Here is a 17,175-nt window from a genome sequence, read left to right as displayed (position 1 = left end):
TGTGGAGGAGCCCAGTCATTTAGAATAATTCCTGAAATGTAAATATAGCTGCATAACTAACTTGCTACTTTGATCACCCACTCATAAACACACACAGCGATCGTGAATCAGTGAATTTGAAAATGGCACTTTGCACTATAATTCTTTAAAGCAATTTTTGTAAAAAATGCAATAATCATAGACAACCTCAGCAAAGTATGTTCCAAAAAACTGTTTCCATGCAAGGAGAGCGCACACTTCTTTAGGCCATTCTAGAAAAGCACCTTGTTGTTCAGAGAAAGAAATTCAAACTTAAGCCTTATTAATCACTCCTTTTTGTGTGTGCATTTGCAGATCTTTGTTCCACTCTTGTTGGTTAATGCTGCTGATGACCCTCTGGTACATGATAGTCTCTTATCAATCCCAAGAGCCCTCTCAGGTGAGCAGAAAGCTTTGAAAGGAAGGTTTTCTTTCCAAGCTTGATTGTATTGTGAAAGAATTCCATTGTTCTGTTGAAGACTGAATTCCAACAGTCAGCAAGGCAGATTAATGCATTGTGATGGTCTAATGATAGGATTGGGGATGCATGAAAGAAGGTAGTGTTGTTACATGTGGAATTGGTCATATTTTTTAATAACACAGTCAATGTTTGTAGTCCACCGTGCAGCCACACAAGAGCATTAGAAATTCAAATTTGGCATAAGAAAAATAGATTAATTAGATTAGGTGACCTGATTTCTAGAAGGGGCTCTGGGAGGAACCCAGTACAAACTGTTGTTGTTATTGGGTTGTTGTGAGATTTCTGGACTGTATGGACATGTTCCAGAAGCATTCTCTCCTGTCATTTCGCCCACATTTATGGTAGGCATCCCCAGAGGTTGTGAGGTCTATTATAAACTAGGCAAGAGAGGTTAATATCTTTGTGGAATAATATCCAGAGCGGGAGAAAGAACTCTTCTCTGCTTGAGGCAAGTGTAAATGTTGCAATTGGCCAGATTGATTAGCCTTGAATAGCCTTGCAGCTTCAAAGCCTGGCTGCCTGCTGTCCGGGGAACATTTTTTTGGAGGTGCTAGCTGGCCCTGATTGATTCTTGTCTGGAATTCCCCTGCTTTTTAAGCTTTTTGAGGGGAATTATTGACATGAAACAATCAGGGCCAGCTAACACCTCTCAACAAAGGATTCCCCCAGGTACCAACCAGCCAGATTTTGAAACTGAAAGGCCATTAAATGCAAATCAAGGTGGTCAATTGTAACATTCATACTTGCCTCCAGCAGACAAGAGTTCTTTCTCCCATCCTGGACATTCCACAGATATGTAAACCCCACTTGACTAGTTTCCAAAAGACCTTCTAACCTCTGAGGATGCCTGCCATACATGTGGGCTAAACGTCAGGAGAGAATGCTTCTGGAATAAGGGCATACAGCCTGGAAAATTCACAGCAACCCAGTGATTCCGGCCATGAAAGCCTTCAACAACACGTAAGAGAAATAGATCAAGGGGATTGGGAGGCCTGATTTCTAGAAGGGTCTCTGGGAGGAACTTAGGACAGACTGTTGTTGTTATTGATTGCAATCCTCTATCTCGAATAATGAGTCATTTTTATTTATGTAAAGTTATTTATTTATGCGTCACCTCCCAGCTTAAAGGGTTCCTGAGCCAATGAACAAACAAAAAACCAATTAAAACCATACAAAGATAACATTTTAAAATACATTAAAATACTCTTTAAAAATGGCTAAAAGCAGTCCAAAACAACCCTAAAATGCAAGTTAATAATGAATTTCTTCAATTGTAAGATGCACTCAGCATCTTCGAATCACAGGTGTATTTTTGGTGGCGGTACTGAAATTAAGGTGTATTTTACAATCAATGGTATCATACACTTGAAGAAATACGGTAGCAGAAATTCCACCCTGCAGAACAGCACTGTTTGGGATTCCCACTTAAAAGAGATGGAGCCAGCCTAATGTCCTTGACTAGGGTGCTCCTTCGGCAAAAGCTGTGTTGCATGTATTCACCAATCTAATTCTAGATCTTCTTGTGATAGAACATTATTATGGCAGTATTCTTAGCGGCATGTTAAGTGTGTGTCCCAGAGTAGCCTTTCTTCCCCTTAAACCTGGGATTAATCACAGGCAAAGAAGTTTGTTGAGATGCAGAACCACTTAGTCCAATCTCCTTCTGCCATGCAGGAAAAGCACCCCCAACAGATGGCCACCCAGCCTCTGTTTAAAACCCTCCAAACAGTTCCCCGACCCAACTTACCTGTCGGAACACATCTCCCTTTATGAACCATCCCAAGATCATCTGGGGAGGCCCTGCTCTCGGTCCCGCCTTTGTCACAAGTACGTCTGGTGGGGACGAGAGACAGGGCCTTCTCGATGGTGACCCCTCGACTATAGAATGCCCTCCCCAAGGATATTAGATCAGCTTCTTCCCTGTTAACATTTCAGAAGAAGCTCAAGACATGGCTTTTCAAGCACGCTTTTGCAAATACAGAGTAGCGGATATAGGACAATGGAACAACTATACGATGGGACTGGACAATGTTTTAATACGGATTTATTAATGACATGTTTTATTGCTGTTGTTATGATTTTATGTATGTTAATGTTTCTAAATTGTACTTGTGCTTTGTGGCATTGAATTTTGCCTTGTAAGCCGCCTTGAGTCGCCTGAGGGCTGAGAGGGGCGGTATTCAAATACAATAAATATATAAATAAATAAAATAAGATGGAGCTTCCACCACACTCCAAGGCAGAGAGTTCCACTGTTGAACAGCTTTTATGGTCAGGAAGTTCAGGTGGACTCTCCTTGCCTATTATTTGAACCCATTGCTCTGAGTCTAACTATTTCATCACACGAGAGAAAAAATCCACTTAAAATCCGGTTTCTGCCTCCTGCATAATTCTGGAGTTTTTAGTTTAATGAGGCTGTTAAAGGCTCCTCCCTAAACTACAAACCCCAGAATTCTGCAGGAGGCAGAAACCGGATTTTAAGTGGATTTTTTCTCTCGTGTGATGAGGCCCCTAGTCTCCAGGGCAACATAAAACAAGTCTGCTCCCTCTTCCTTATGACACCCAGACTACTTATTCCTGTGTTCTAAATGTTATTTTTCACTCTTTCAGAAAAACGGGAGAACGTCATGTTTGTTTTGCCGTTGCACGGAGGCCACCTGGGCTTCTTTGAGGGCGCAGTACTCTTTCCCGAGCCCCTCACCTGGATGGATAAGCTTGTGGTGCAATATGCCAATGCCATCTGCCAGTGGGAGAGGAACAAATCTCAGTGCTCCGACACAGAACAGTCATCTGGCCAAGAATAAACAATCCCAAAGAGGCTTCAGGCTCTGTCACCTTAATCCTCCTCTTCTGGAAATCTTTCCTTCTTCCCCTTCTTTTCCAGGCCTGACTTCTTCGCCGTCTTGATCTTTGGCGCTGGACCACAGTGGTTCACGTCAGAGCGGAGGTTGCTACCCAAGGAGTTAATGCCTGGTTTTGATGCAACTTGAGCAAGTTTGAATGTTTGCAGCGCTCTCTATTGCATTGAGAGAACCGATTCGCTCTGTCGGTGGATTACGATCCGTAAGCTTGCTTCAAGATTCCGAAAACATTCGGCGACAGAATCGTTGTGAAAGTCACAAGCGGTTCCAGTACTCTTGGCTCTCTGCTCACTCTTTCTCTGATGAAGAAACAATCTAGAAATAACCTTATCTGGGTTTTTTTGCAAAACTTGTATAGCTGTCAGCAATGTGAGTTACGAGTGCCATTCTCTTTGTCCTTGCGTTTCCGCTTCCAGTAGAGGGAAGTTTATATCATTTGGTAGAAGAAATCAGCCATTTTCTTCTGCAAGTAATCGGTGCCCACCAAACCTGGGAAACGATACGGAGCCTTGCATTTTGAGAATTGCATCTCAACAAAGGCTGATGCCCTTTTTGATAAGCGCACCGCTGAGGTTTAGATTGCATTGGGAATATTTGGAGTGCGGTCTGCACTTCGGTTGCTCCAGTGTTTTGGAGCAATGGCGTTGAGTCACACGTTTTGTCTTTCATGTTGGAATTTCACACCTAGATCGTTCTGTTACCTCTTGGGACTAAACAAGTAGCCTTGTGATACTTTTGCCTTTTCTAATGTAAGGAATTTTACTTTGACACAGGACTTAGTGTGCTCTTAAACCCAGGCCTTTTAACACAGTCTACGAATGGGAAGTGAGTTGCTACCAGCCTGTGGATGTTTTGTTTTGATTTTCCTTTCTCGATAGAAAATCAGTGTATGTGCCCATAGGAACAGAGAAAGAAAAACAAAAGAAATCCCAAGTATTCTGAGTGGCTATTTCAGGCACCATCCTTCCCTTAGGAATATTGGGGTTTTGGTGTCGACGATGCTGGACAGCTAGAGATATTTCTGCAAGAGCTGCCTCGGCTGTTAGTGGGTTCCATAGGACACAGCTATGAGTCGGCTTGTCCTTATTGTATTTCAGCAAGAGGACATTGCTAGGATGTTGTGAATGTTGCATTAGGAAGAGATGCAGTGAAGAAGCAGCCTCATTTTCCTGAAACTTATGAAAGGAATGATAATTAGGAGAATTTTAAACATCTAATTGTAAGATGATGTTATTGAGACCAAGGCAGTCTTAGGTTAGAGGGACTCTGCTTCTCTTCAACACCCCTCCTTGTGGCTCCATTTTCCCATTCTCTGTTACAGCCATTCTCTCCTCAGAGGTTCCTCTTATCATTTAGCACTTTATGATTTTGAACTTTAGTTTTGCTACCTAGGCACTTTAGGTTACAGTGCCCTTTTTTGTCTGTTTGCGGTCCATGGGCATGAAGCCTTGGGTTCTGTGCGGAGCATCTTGGACCAGTTTTGACATTCAGAAAGATGTCCCTTGTGTTTGGGAGGGCGGCTGTTTTTTCTTTAAGTGAGCAATAATTAGGTACTTTTTTCAAAGGTGCATTCCTCACGTCAGGTTTCTCCTGCCTTATTCGTCCAGTGACTTTGTCGTCTTAGCAGGCTGTGTGACCTAAACACCGATTTCCTAGTGAGAGGTGGCAGGCTCTACTTCTCCCTCAGACGCAACAAAAGGACCGAGCTGAAAGATGCTTGATGGGGCCAGTGTCCTTAAGGCTTTCTTTCTCTGTCCCTCCCAAAATGTAGGCTTTGATGTTGTTTCTCAACTTATTCTATGTTGTCTTTGGACATTTCCTGCATATTCATAAATGATCAGATACCAATATAGGATTCCAGAAATGTTGTGTGCAGCTGAAGTTGGGATCTGTGCTGGTTAGGGAATATTAAATACTTATTTTCCTCCTGAGCAGAATAGGTGTTTAAAGTACAGCATAAAAGGGCTTCCTGGTGGTGCAGCGGGTTAAACAACTGAACTGCTGAATATGCTGACCGAAAGGTTGGTGGTTCGAATCTGGGGAGTAGGGTGAGGTCCCTCTGTTAGGCCCAGCTTCTGCAAGCCTAGCAGTTCGAAAACATGGAAATGTGAGTAGAGCAATAGGTACTACTCCGACGGGAAGGTAACAGCACTCCATGCAGTCATGCTGGCCACATGACTTTGGAGGCGTCTATGGACAACACCGGCTTTTTGGCTTGGAAATTGAGATAAGCACCACTCTCCAGCGTAGGGCATGACTAGACTCAGTGTCAGGGGAAACCTTTACTCTTACCCACAGTATAGAGAACACGAGTTAATTGAGTTTATTTATTCCCAGTAGGTTTCACAAAGTGAGCTGAAAGGGTGTCAGCTATTGGCTCCTTTCACATCAATATCAAAGATGGTAGTTTAGCCTCCTCCATAGCATAAAGCTTTTATTTTTTGCAGCCAATAAGACCTGTTGCTGAGAGCCACCCTTCCCCATCAGCTTCACTTTTCAAAGAGTGGGATGCTACACAGCAGAAAGAAAATAGCATTGTCTTCTGCATAAGAAATATCTTCCTTTGATGGAATGAAATGGAACAAATTCTCACCTGAGAAGACAACCGGGTTCTTTGCAATTCGGGGCTTTCCCTGACCTTTCCCTGCTGAAGGAAGGCATGAGGGGTCTGTTCAGAAGCCCTCCTGTGGTCCATTGGTTTTGGGTGCACACAAGGAAAAGCCACATATCCCTGCCTTTTGCGGCATTTTTAAACTCAGGGATGATTATCGCTATGCCTCTATCTAGCCTTTTCAGAGAGGAACTTGTGGTTTTAAACTCTTTGGAATAGAAGACAAGTGCAGCCAATTCCTCGGAGGTTGTTTTCATGTTTAGAAGAAAGTTCTGTCTGGATAACACAGATGGGAAACAAAGAGAAGGGCCCAAATTCTCGCTCACTGGATGCGTGTCAGTTGCATCCCAGGCTTGGTCTCCCTGGCAAGGAGAAAAGGAAAGTAGGCAGTTGACCTGGAAAACCGAGGTTCTGCCATTAGTTGAGCACCAAGTAAAACCACATAAAACAATAAAGTGAAAAGACCCTGTGTAGGGAAAAGAGTAGGACAATAAGCACGCAGGAAGCGGAAATCAAACCTTTTTGAATATTGAAAAAAATTGAAAAGAAACATTGACATGATTCTAAATCCCTTCTGATTCCCAATGAGATCCAGTTGTTGCTGCTACTCATCATCTTGCTGAAAGAGACTGAAAAAGAAAATGTAAACACGTTGAAATATTTATTCCTCCTTCTTTTGGTAAATTGGACATGTCAATGTTTTTCCTCTGGGAAGACAACATGGATAAGATTTATTTTCTGGGGACAAAATTCTTCTTAGGCATAACTTACTTGTTATGGTTCCTATCTAGAGGCCATTTCTAAGAGCATGTAGCAGCTCAACTTGACTGATTAATGGGAAGTGAACACTGCCCAATGGTGACATCCTGGCACCCTAAATAAGCATTGGTACTCAAAGAATTTGGTTTGTATCTAAACTGATGGTTCTCAGCCTGTGGGTCCCCAGATGTTTTGGCCTTCAACTCCCAGAAATCCTAAACTGGCTGGGATTTCTGGGAGTTGTAGACCAAAACACCTGGAGGCCCACAGGTTGAGAACTACTGATCTAAACAAATATGTTTAGATCAGTGGTTGAACTGTGACTCCAATTTGCAACTTCATTATCTCTCATCAAACTATGTTGCAGTGGTTCTCAGCCTGTGGGTCCCCAGATGTTTTGGCCTCCAACTCCCAGAAATCCTAAACTGGCTGGGATTTCTGGGAGTTGTAGACCAAAACACCTGGAGGCCCACAGGTTGAGAACTACTGATCTAAACAAATATGTTTAGATCAGTGATTGAACTGTGACTCCAATTTGCAACTCCATTGTCTCTCATCAAACTATATTGCAGTGGTTCTCAACCAGTGGGTTCCCAGATGTTTTGGCCTTCAACTCCCAGAAATCCTAAACTGGCTTGGATTTCTCGGAGTTGTAAACCAAAACACCTGGAGACCCACAGGTTGAGAACCACTGCTATATTGGCTAGGATCAGTAGGAGTTGCCATCAAACTATATCAGAAGAGCCACATGTTCTCCACTCTTTATTTGGGCGCGATCATGTTTACAATTGTGTACCATACATGTGGTAAATACATTTTGTTTAAAAAACATTTTTGATCCTGGGTTGTTGTAGGTTTTTTCGGGCTATATGACCATGTTCTAGAGGCATTCTCTCCTTAGGAGAGAATGCTTCTAGAACATGGCCATATAGCCCGAAAAAACCTACAACAACCCAGTGATTCCGGCCATGAAAGCCTTCGACAATACATTTTTAATCCTTTTTCTCTTATCAGACATGCTCCTACAGTCAGCCATAGTCATCTCCAAAGGACATGCAGATAGTTAATAGTTTTCCCTCAATTTTTATTGTTTGCCAGTATAAGGTCAATTTTGTTGGTCTTTGTTTGGGGTTACTTCTGGATTCTGAGGATTTTTATCATATAGAATATGCCTCTGTGGCAGTGGTTCTCAACCTGTGGGTCCCCAGATGTTTTGGCCTTGAACTCCCCAAAATCCCAGCCAGTTTACCAGCTTTTAAGATTTCTGGGAGTTGGAAGGCCAAAATATTTGGGGACCCTCGGATTGAAAACCACTGCTCTATAGGGAGACGCACAAAGAGGGTCCAGTTTTTTGTTTTGATTAGTTAGCAGCTTCTGCAGCAGTAACTAGGAAGATGTTTAGAAGTGTCCAAGTTGCATTTCCTCCTCTTTGCCTGTTTTTATTGGCAGTTTTCCTCTGAGGTCTTAGTGCATATCAGGTCCACTTATTGCAGCTGGAAACAATGAAGGTAAAAAGTGTGTATGTGGAATTGAAGGTCGTTTGCTCAAAGAGCAAGGCTTCAATCCAGATGGGGAAATGCTATACAGTGCTCCTGGAATTTGTGGCCTTTGTAAACATCCTGTTGTGCTGTCTTACTGACGTTCCTCTCTCGAATTATTTTCGGAAAGTCCGCTTTTCCCTCGAAAGGGTCTTTGTCACGGACATATTGCAAAATGAGATGAAATCATCTGGGTGGGAAAATGTGTCTTTTTTATTATCAGTAACTGTACTGTATCTCCTTTAAAGTATGTGGTGTTTTGTTCTTTTTTGCTGGTTACGCGAAAGGGCACAACCCTGAAAGGGCAGCATTTGCTAAGCTGGAACTGAGAATTGGCTCCCCTCCTTTCAGCTTTTCCCCATTTTTGGCAAACGGAGGCAGGAATCCTCCTCCTAGGCAGGAATCCTCCATTCTTGGGACCACCATGCATTTATTCTAGGACAACCCATTGCCTTCTGAGCAGTGGATTTTGTCATTCAGCATCAATACTCTTGTGCCAGTAGCAAGATCTGCTTTTTGCTTTGTGCATTAATGCCTCTGTGCAGAAAGCCTTGCCACAGTGGAAGGAACTTCCACTTCATATCAGAGAGATTGCAAAAGCAGTGCCTATCTAAGCGTTAACACTGATTCAAGCGACTCTTGTGAACTTGAAGCACTAAACCTGGCATCTGGGTTGACCCACGGTTGTGTTCAGTCCCTTTGAATCTATGCCCTCCCAAGCTGATTCCATCACAGCTGTTTGTAGTAGTCAGCGCATAGATTCCTTCTAGACAGCCTCTCTTCTCATTTCAGAAAGCACAACTTTTCAAAAGAGAGGTTCCATTTTTTTCTTCTGGACATAACCAAGCAGAGGGATTTCTCCAAACACCTCAGGAAGCTCGACCTGTACCTGTGTGCACTCTTTGATTTCTGTCACTGCAGCTGCCTTATCCGAGTGAGAGGAGTGTGAGGCTTTTTTTTTGTGTTTGTTCCTTTTTTTTTAAAAAAAAAAGTCTACTTTGGCAATTTTTTGCTTCCAAACAGACTTTTTGGAAACCGCCACTTCCACATTCCTAATTCCTTTGGAAACAAAAAAAAATGCTGCCCTGAAAAGGTTTCATGTCTGCGAGTGACTCTCGTTGCTGCTGGCTCCTTATCGGATCCATTGGGGCCAGTGGTCTTGGGATGAAGATTTGCAACTAGCAATGCAATTTTTCTAAATATGCTTAAGGTTCCGAGTTTTTCAAAACAAAAAAAAGTGTGTCCTTGATTTTTTTTTCTTACTTTTTTGTGTTCTGTGTGTGCTAAACGGAGGTCATTGCGGAACAGAGTAATTTTGTTATATTTGATTCTTTGCTTAAGAAAATAAAGACCTTACTGAGTTCATAACACGTTGTGTTGTTGTGTCGTTCCTGTTTTTTTCAGGCTTTAAATGGGGGTGGACAGACCTGGGTGTGTTGGGTCCATAACCCATTGGGGCAATGGGTTAAAGGTCTGCCGGATTGCTGACCGAAAAGTCAGCAGTTTGGATTCAGGGAGAGCAGGCTATTATTATTATTATTATTATTATTATTATTATTATTATTATTATTACCCAAGTCAAAAAAGAAGCACCATTAAAGCCTTGGCAGACCGTGCAAAAAGAATCTGTGAACCCCACCTCCTCCAAGATGAACTGAACCCCCTCAACTGGGCTCTCCAGGCCAATGGAGACTCCACCTCAGACATCGGAAGAGCTGCAAGACCAAGAACAAGCCACAAGAGTCAAGATGAAGATCCACCCAGAGGAAAAGTGTTCCTGCCATACATCAAGGGAACCACTGACCGCAGAGGGAAACTGATGAGGAAACACAACATACAAACAATCTACAAACCCACCAAGAAAATCCAACAAATGCTACGTTCAGCAAAGGACAAGAGGGATCCTCTCACCTCTGCAGGAGTCTACCGTATACCATGCAGCTGTGGACAAGTCTACAGAGGGACCACCAAACGCAGCAGCATTGCCCAGACACGCATCAAGGAACATGAAAGGCACTGCAGACTACTTCAACCAGAGAAGTCAGCCATAGCAGAGCACCTGATGAACCAGCCTGGACACAACATATTATTGGAGAACACAGAAATGCTGGACCACAACAACAACCACCATGTCAGGCTACACAGAGAAGCCATTGAAATCCACAAGAAGCATGTGGACAATTTCAACAGAAAGGAAGAAACCATGAAAATGAACAAAGTCTGGCTACCAGTATTAAAAAATTCAAAAATTAAAACAGCAGAGAGAAAAACAGGCAGGGACATCTAATCACCTTTCAAGAAGAGTTTGCTCCAGGCACAGTCAGCCCATTGTATGCTAATCAAGATGGTCAGTTGAAAAGATTCACACCTAGCCCAACTTACAAATAGCCTTTTGTCTCACCCTGGTCATTCCACAGATATATAAACCCCTTTTTTCCCAGCTCCAGCAGACCTCACCCTCTGAGGATGCTTGCCATAGATGCAGGCGAAACGTCAGGAGAAATGCCTCTAGAACATGGCCATATAGCCCGAAAAAACCCACAAGAACTGAGTATTATTATTATTATTATTATTATTATTATTATTATTATTATAAATTTGACTTGTATACCGCCACTCCCAATTTGGCTCGGAGCGGTTTACAGCAGTAGATTAAAACAATACAATTAACTTTAAAATACAATAAAAACGAGAACCGACATAGTCCCGAGTTATTCACCCATCGAAAGCTTGTCGGAAGAGAAAGGTTTTACAGGCATTCCGAAAAGCAAGTAGGTCTCGGATACTTGCTTTTCAACTGGCAAGGCATTCCATAAATAAGGGGCCACGATCGAGAAGGCTCTGCCTAGTCGAGGACAGATGATAAGTCCGGATGTTGGGGACTTCAAGCTAATTTTGGTCTTCAGACTAAAGTAATCTCTGGGGTTGGTAGGGGGATAAGCGGGCCCTCAGGTACACCGGCCCCAGACCATGTAAGGCAGTGTTTCTCAACCTGGGGGTCGGGACCCCTGAGGGGGTCACGAGGGGGTGTCAGAAGGGTCGCCAAAGACCATAAGAAAACACAGTATTTTCTGATGGTCGTGGGGATTCCATGTGTGAAGTTTGAGCCAATTCTATCACTGGTGGAGTTCAGAATGTTCTTTGATTGTAATGAACTATAAATTCCAGCAACTACAACTCCCAAATGTCAAGATCTATTTCCCCCAGACTCCACCAGTGTTGACATTTGGGCATATTGAGTATTCGTGCCAAGTTTGGTCCAGATCCACCATTGCATGAGTCCACAGTGCTCTCTGGATAGATACAGGTGAACTACAACTCCCAAACTCAAGGTCAATGCCCATCAAACCCTTCCAGTGTTTTCCATTGGTCATGGGAGCCAAGTTTGGTTCAAATCCATCGCTGGTGGAGTTCAGAATGCTCTTTGATTATAAGTGAGCTATAAATCCCATCAACTACAACTCCCAAATTACAAAATCAATCCTCCCCCAACCCCACTAGCATTCACATTTGGGCGTATTGGGTATTTGTGCCCAGTTTGGTCCAGTGAATGCATGTCAGATATTTACATTATGCTTTAGAACAGTAGTAAAATGACTGTTATGAAGTAGCAACGAAAACAGTTTTATGGTTGGGGGTCACCACAACATGAGGGACTGGATTAAGGGGTCACGGCATTACGAAGGTTGAGAAACACTGATGTAAGGCCTTAAAGGTTAGTACCAGCACCTTGAAAGTAATCCAGTACTCAATCGGAAGCCAGTGCAGCTGTTGTAGAATTGGGGTGATACGACACCTCGCCGGTACCCCGGCGAGAAGACGAGCCGCCGCATTTTGCACCAGCTTCAGTTTCCGGATCACTGACAAAGGAAGGCCAATGTAGAGAGCGTTACAGTAGTCAAGCCTCGAGATGACTGTCGCCTGGATCACCGTAGCCAGGTCGTTCCTAGATAGGAAGGGAGCCAGTCGCCTAGCCTGACGCAGATGGAAAAACGCAGATCTGCTCACAGCAGAGACCTGGGCCTCCATTGTGAGCAGAGGGTCCAATAAAACACCAAGGTTGAGCTCCCTCTGTCAGCTCCAGCTCCCCATGTGGGGGCATAGAATCATGGAGTTGGAAGAGACTTCATGGGCCATCCAGTCCAACCCCAATCTGCCAAGAATCAGCAAAATTGCATTCAAAGCACCCCTGTCAGATGGCCATCCAGGCTCTGTTTAAAAGCTTCCAAAGAAGGAGCCTCCACCACACTCCAGGGCAGAGAGTTCCACGGCTGAATGGCTCTCACAGTCAGGAAGTTCTTCCTCATGTTCAGATGGAATCTCCTCTCTTGTAGTTTGAAGCCATTGTTCCTTGCCCTAATCTCCATGAAAGCAGAAAACAAACTTGCTCCCTCCTCCCTGTGGCTTCCTCTCACAGAAGCCTCCCACAAGGATGCTAAAACATCAAACATCCAGGCATCCTCTGTGCAACGTCCTTGCAGACAGCCAATTCTCTCACACCATAGAATCATAGAATCAGAATCATAGAATCAAAGAGTTGGAAGAGACCTCATGGGCCATCCAGTCCAACCCCCTGCCAAGAAGCAGGAATATTGCATTCAAATCACCCCTGACAGATGGCCATCCAGCCTCTGCTTAAAAGCTTCCAAAGAAGGAGCCTCCACCACACTCCGGGGCAGAGAGTTCCACTGCTGAACGGCTCTCACAGTCAGGAAGTTCTTCCTAATGTTCAGATGGAATCTTCTCTCTTGTAGTTTGAAGCCATTGTTCCGCGTCCTAGTCTCCAGGGAAGCAGAAAACAAGCTTGCTCCCTCCTCCCTGTGGCTTCCTCTCACATATTTATACATGGCTATCATATCTCCTCTCAGCCTTCTCTTCTTCAGGCTAAACATGCCCAGTTCCCTAAGCCGCTCCTCATAGGGCTTGTTCTCCAGACCCTTGATCATTTTAGTCGACCTCCTCTGGACACATTCCAGCTTGTCAATATCTCTCTTGAATTGTGGTGCCCAGAATTGGACACAATATTCCAGGTGTGGTCTAACCAAAGCAGAATAGAGGGGTAGCATTACTTCCTTAGATCTAGACACTATGCTCCTATTGATGCAGGCCAAAATCCCATTGGCTTTTTTTGCCGCCACATCACATTGTTGGCTCATGTTTAACTTGTTGTCCACGAGGACTCCAAGATCTTTTTCACACGGACTGCTCTCAAGCCAGGCATTGTCCCCCATTCTGTATCTTTGCATTTCATTTTTTCTGCCAAAGTGGAGTATCTTGCATTTGTCACTGTTGAACTTCATTTTGTTAGTTTTGGCCCATCATCTCTCTAATCTGTCAAGATCGTTTTGAATCCTGCTCCTGTCCTCTGGAGTATTGGCTATCCCTCCCAATTTGGTGTCGTCTGCAAACTTGATGACCATGCGTTCTAGCCCTTCATCTAAGTCATTAATAAAGATGTTGAACAGGACCGGGCCCAGGACGGAACCCTGCTTGCGGCACTCCACTTGTCACTTCTTTCCAAGATGAAGACGAAGCATTAGTGAGCACTCTCTGTGTTCGTCCACTTAACCAATTACAGATCCACCTCACCGTAGTTTTGCCTCGCCCACATTGGACTAGTTTCCTTGCCAGAAGGTCATGGGGGACCTTGTCGAAGGTCTTACTGAAATCCAGGTACACTACATCCACGGCATTCCCCGCATCTACCCAACTTGCAGTTTTTCGAGTTGCTCCTGACATGAAAAAAAAACTTTATCGGGAATCCAAACTAATAATCCAAAAGACTCCCTGGCCCAGACGACTGGAAAGCAAGATTTGCATAGAGTATTAAATCCTTCTTTAGTCTCATTATTCATCATATAGAAATGCATGTCTACCTCTGAGTTATTGTAGATCCGCTTTGGTATAAGTTGCTCGCTTGTCCCCATCTTTTATAGATGAGGAACAATGGAGGTGAGAGGTGATTAGTACAAGGTCAGCTATAACAGTTTTTTCCTTGCAACCTCATGCATTTTTCATAATGTTGGGCATCAGAAACCTTGGGTGAGAAGTCTGCAAAGATATTTCAGTCGATCAAGTTTCTCCATCTGCCTGTTTGTGGCTAAGTGATAGCATTAGTATGGAAACTTGCATGTAATACCTGAGCTAGCTGCTAGTGTAGCGTACTAATTGCTTTTTGTGAAGGCATTGTGTTGAGTTGTCTGAATGCCAGGCTTGCTTGGCTATTTAGATTATTGGGCAGAGGAGTGTCCAGAGGAGGGCGACTAAAATGATCAAGGGTCTGGAGAACAAGCCCTATGAGGAGCGGCTTGGGGAGCTGGGCATGTTTAGCCTGAAGAAGAGAAGGCTGAGAGGAGATATGATAGCCATGTATAAATATGTGAGAGGAAGCCACAGGGAGGAGGGAGGAGATCAAGGGTCTGGAGAACAAGCCCTATGAGGAGCGGCTTAAGGAGCTGGGCATGTTTAGCCTGAAGAAGAGAAGGCTGAGAGGAGATATGATAGCCATGTATAAATATGTGAGAGGAAGCCACAGGGAGGAGGGAGGAGATCAAGGGTCTGGAGAACAAGCCCTATGAGGAGCGGCTTGGGGAGCTGGGCATGTTTAGCCTGAAGAAGAGAAGGCTGGAGAGGAGATATGATAGCCATGTATAAATATGTGAGAGGAAGCCACAGGGAGGAGGAGGGAGCAAGCTTGTTTTCTGCTTCCTTGGAGACTAGGACGCGGAACAATGGCTTCAAACTACAAGAGAGGAGATTCCATCTGAACATTAGGAAGAACTTCCTGACTGTGAGAGCCGTTCAGCAGTGGAACTCTCTGCCCCGGAGTGTGGTGGAGGCTATCTCTTTGGAAGCTTTTCAACAGAGGCTGGATGGTCATTTGTCAGGGGTGATCTGAATGCAATATTCCTGCTTCTTGGCAGAATGGGGTTGGACTGGGTGGCCCATGAGGTCTCTTCCAACTCTTGGATTCTATGATTCTATGATTCTAGGGCATGGAGAAATGTCTTAGTGGAAAGAGAGAGGCCTCAACAAGGAACAGGGGAGGCCTGAGAAAGCACGCAGCCCCAAGGAAGGAGACTTGGCCAGAAACAAATGTGGGACCAGGTTCTTGTGGGTTTTTTCGGGCTATAGGGCCATATTCTAGAGGCATTTCTCCTGACGTTTCGCCTGCATCTATGGCAAGCATCCTCAGAGGTAGTGAGGTCTGTTGGAAGTAGGAAAAATGGGTTTATATATCTGTGGAATGACCAGGATGGGACAAAGGACTCTAGTCTGCTGGAGCTAGGTGTGAATGTTTCAACTGACCACCTTCATTAGCATTTGATGGCCTGGCTGAGCCTGGGAAAATCTTTTGTTGAGAGGTGTTAAGATGTGCCTGGTTGTTTCCTCTCTGCTGTTGTGCTGTTGTAATTTTAGAGTTTTTTTTAATACTGGGAGCCAGATTGTGTTCATTTTCATGCTTTCCTCCTTTCTGTTGAAATTGTCCACATGCTTCTTGTGTATTTCAGTGGCTTCTCTGTGTAGCCTGACATGGTGGTTGTGAGAGTGGTCCAGCATTTCTGTGTTCTCCAATAGTATTCTGTGTCCAGGCTGGTTCATCAGATGCTCTGCTATGGCTGATTTCTCTGGTTGAAGTGGTCTGCAGTGCCTTTCATGTTCCTTGATTCGTGTTTGGGCAACGCTGTGTTTGGAGGTCCCTCTGTAGACTTGTCCACAGCTGCATGGTACACGGGAGACTTCCTGCTGCCCACAGATTCCTTTCACTGTGAGAAAAATCTGCAAGCCCTTACGTTTTGGGCAATTGCAGTCTCAGCCTTACCCCGTCTCAACATCATCATTATTATTATTATTATTATTATTATTATTATTATTATTATTATCTTTATTTGTACCCCGCTAGCATCTCCCGAAGGACTCGATGCGGCTTACAAAGGCTGAGGCCTCAATACACAACATAACAATACACAACCTAGAGCAAATTAAAAACAGTTAAAGCAATATTAAACAACAAACAATAAAAAATACAACAAAACACTATAAAACTGGGCCGGGCCAGAGTAATGGGTACAGATTAAAAGTGCTGATGTGACAGGTGATATGTAAGGATTATAGGATAAGTGCAGTGTGCAGTGTGCAGCAATCTTAATTCTAATCAAGTGCTTCTGGGACTTGTTGTTGGAGTATTCCTATTCTGGGAAGGCGCATCGGAACAGCCAGGTCTTCAAGTTCTTCCTAAAGACTGCCAGAGTTGGGGCATGCCTAATGTCTTTGGGGAGGATGTTCCAGAGTCGGGGGGCCACCACAGAAAAGGCCCTGTCTCGCGTCCCCACCACACGCACCTGTGACGCAGGCGGAATCACGAGCAGGGCCTCTCCGGATGAACGAAGTGAGCACGTGTGTTCATAAACCCGTGATGGTGAACCTATGACACGCGTGTCAGCACTGACACGCATGGCTATTTTTTATGACACGCGGCCAAATGTGGCCGCGTACAGAGAAGTACACCTTATAAGAGCCATTCTAATTCCATCCTTAAATTTGTAAAAGGCTCTACAAATTTAACATCTGCACATTTGAGCATTGTTCACTCCATAACTCAGCATGGAATATACATTTTTTTTTCTTATTTAAACTATAAATATTGCAAAATTACGGTTATTTTTTCTCCAAGTTGACACCCTACCCAAGTTATGGTCAGGTTTTTGGCAAATTTTGACACACCAAGCTCAAAAGGTTGCCCATCACGGTCATAAACGGAGAAGCGGTCACGCAGGTAGGCTAGTCCCAAACCGTTCAGGGCTTTGTAGGTAAGCACCTGCACCTTGAATTGGGCTCAGAAAATAAACGGCAGCCAGTGGAGCTCCTTGAACAGGAGGATTGACCTCTCTCTGTAGGGAGCACCCT

The 17,175-nt window shown here is 44.1% G+C and overlaps 1 protein-coding gene across 1 annotated transcript in view; it reads left to right on the top strand.

Moving 5' to 3' along the window:
* Nucleotides 1-9,636, top strand: part of ABHD2 (abhydrolase domain containing 2, acylglycerol lipase) — a 42,230-nt gene extending 32,594 nt beyond the window's left edge. Inside the window, exons 10-11 of the mRNA XM_060755180.2 lie at nt 334-418; nt 3,110-9,636. Coding sequence (XP_060611163.2) covers nt 334-418; nt 3,110-3,303 — 279 coding nt within the window. The 3' untranslated portion in view covers nt 3,304-9,636. The remainder of the gene's footprint in view (nt 1-333; nt 419-3,109) is intronic.
* Nucleotides 9,637-17,175: the final 7,539 nt, after the last annotated feature.

Source organism: Anolis sagrei, chromosome 9, assembly GCF_037176765.1.
Source record: "Anolis sagrei isolate rAnoSag1 chromosome 9, rAnoSag1.mat, whole genome shotgun sequence".
NCBI lineage: Eukaryota > Metazoa > Chordata > Lepidosauria > Squamata > Dactyloidae > Anolis > Anolis sagrei.
This window is presented reverse-complemented; position numbering and strand designations above follow the sequence as displayed.